At 40.2% G+C, this 2,423-nt stretch overlaps 1 protein-coding gene across 1 annotated transcript in view; it reads left to right on the top strand.

The window, feature by feature from the left end:
- The window catches only part of LOC101848379 (disks large homolog 5), a gene marked incomplete at its 5' end in the record, with an annotated part of 28,296 nt that overhangs the window by 6,742 nt on the left and 19,131 nt on the right, over positions 1–2,423 (top strand). The window contains 2 exon segments of the mRNA XM_013087471.2: positions 550–652; positions 1,284–1,404. Coding sequence (XP_012942925.1) covers positions 550–652; positions 1,284–1,404 — 224 coding nt within the window.

Raw genomic sequence — 2,423 nt, 5'->3', positions numbered from 1 at the left:
CATTGGGGACCAGTTGGTGGGGGTCATAGATCGTTGACCCACTGCATGGCTGCAGACTTTTTAAAATAAAATAGTTGACAGCTATGTGTGTACGTGTGTGTTTCAGTCAGTATTGCTCTTGTGCGTGTGTGTGTGTGTTTTGGTCTGTATTATGTGTGTGTGTGTGTGATTGTGTTTTTTGTTTGTGTGATAAAGTGTGTATTTTGTGTGTGTGTGGGTGGGTGGTTGGCGGGTGCTCTGGTGTGGTTTGCTTCTTCTTTCCTATCAAACATCTATCGTCCTTATCTCCCCTTCTTCTTTTTAATAATTGTTACTCTCTTGTAACACCTCTAATCTTTTGGCGCTCATATGACCTTATGCAGTTGCGAGCGCCGTAAAACTTCTATTAAAACTAAAACTTGTGTGTGTGTGACAAAGTGTGTATTTTATGTGTGTGATAAACTGTGTATTTTGTGTGTGTGTGACAAAGTATGTATTTTATGTGTGTGATAAACTGTGTATTTTGTGTGTGTGTGACAAAGTGTGTATTTTGCATGTGTGTGTGGACAGGTGTGTGGGATCAACATGCGTAACGCCAACTACGACCACGCCACCACGGTACTCCGGCAGTGTGGGGATAACCTGACTATGAAGGTCCAGTATAACCCTGAAAGTGAGTTGTTGTTGTTGTTGTTGGTGGTGGTGGTGTTGTTGTGGGTGTTGTTGTTGTGGGTGATGGTGGTGTGGGTGGTTGGCGGGTGTTCTGGTGTGGTTTGCTCCTTATTTCCTATCAAACATCTATCGTCCTTATCTCTCCTTTCTTTTTTTTGTTTGTCACTCTCTTGTAACACATGTATACTTCGGCATGTATATATGACCTTATTGTGTTGCAGGTGCCGTAAAACACTTTCTAAAACTAAAACGTGGCTCCTCCTTATCATTCCTCCTTTTTTGTGTATGTTACTGTCTTGTAGCGCCTCTAATCTTTGGCACATATATGATCTAATTGTGTTGCAACTGTTGTAAAACACTTACTAAAGGTGTGTGGTTTGCCCCTTCTTTCCTATCAAACATCTATCGTCCTTATCTCTCCTCCTTCTTTCCTATCAAACATCTATCGTCCTTATCTCTCCTCCTTCTTTCCTATCAAACATCTATCGTCCTTATCTCTCCTCCTTTTTGTGTGTGTATATTACTCTCTAGAACACATATATTCTTTGATACTTATATGACCTTGTTGTGTTGCAAGTGCTGTAAAACTTTCACTAAAACTAAAAAACACTAAATTTTCTCTCCCCCCCCAGAATACAACGAGCACCAGGATGCGTCCAGCAGTACGTCCATCAACTCTTCCCTGGCCACCTCACCCACTCATTCCAGTCAGAACAACGGAGACAAGTCGACGAAACACGGGCGTGGGCAGGGGTGAGTCATATATGTACATACACACACACGCACATACACACACACACTCACACACACGCACGCACATGCACGCACGCACGCACACACACACACAAACACACACAGACATACACACACACACAGACATACACACACGCACACTCACACACATGCAAGAATACACACACACACACACACACACACACACACACACACACACGCAGGAATACACACACACTCACAAAGAGACAGAAAAAAGTTGACACTTATGCACACTCCACTTTACTACATGAAGTTCAGGAAGACTGTAAAAATTGTTTCATTCTGTTGGTTTTGTATATCTAGAAAGTTCCCAACTAGATCCCAGTGCCCTTGATTCATGCACTCACATTCATGTGTTCTAAGTACCCATCCGAAGAAAACCTCGGAAAGAGAGATGCATTTTTTCTAGAACAACTACAGAGGATCAAGCTGACTTTTGTTTACAATATTTTTCTTTTCATTTTGTTTTGTTAACTATGTTTACAATGTTTTTCTTTTCATTTTGTTTTGTTAACTATGTTTTTCTGTTCGCCCTGCTTTTAGAAGTGCCAATTTTCCGGATAAATTTGGAGAGTCAGATTTGTAGAACTGTCTGCATTGTGCAGTGCATGTTACAATAGTCTTGATACCCAAAGTATTCGACAATAGAACCCATAACTTGGGAGTACCTATGTATGTATGTGTGTGTGTGATTCCACAGGGTTGGAAAAGTTCTGGGTTTTATTTTCACGGCCAACCGGCACCTCCGTTCTTTTGTATTGTGGTATTGTTTTGTACAAATTCTAGGTTTTTGTTTTGTATTGTGGTATTGTGTTGTACAAATTTTGTTTTTGTTTTGTATTGTGGTATTGTGTTGTACCAATTCCTTTTTTTGTTTTGTATTGTGGTATTGTGTTGTACCAATTCCAGGTTTTTGTTTTGTATTGTGGTATTGTGTTGTACCAATTCCTTTTTTTGTTTTGTATTGTGGTATTGTGTTGTACCAATTCCTTTTTTTG

The sequence above is a fragment of the Aplysia californica genome, unplaced genomic scaffold (genome assembly GCF_000002075.1).
Source record: "Aplysia californica isolate F4 #8 unplaced genomic scaffold, AplCal3.0 scaffold00590, whole genome shotgun sequence".
In the NCBI taxonomy this organism is placed as follows: domain Eukaryota; kingdom Metazoa; phylum Mollusca; class Gastropoda; order Aplysiida; family Aplysiidae; genus Aplysia; species Aplysia californica.
Note: the sequence above shows the minus strand (reverse complement) of the source record. Positions and strands in the feature narration are given on the sequence as shown.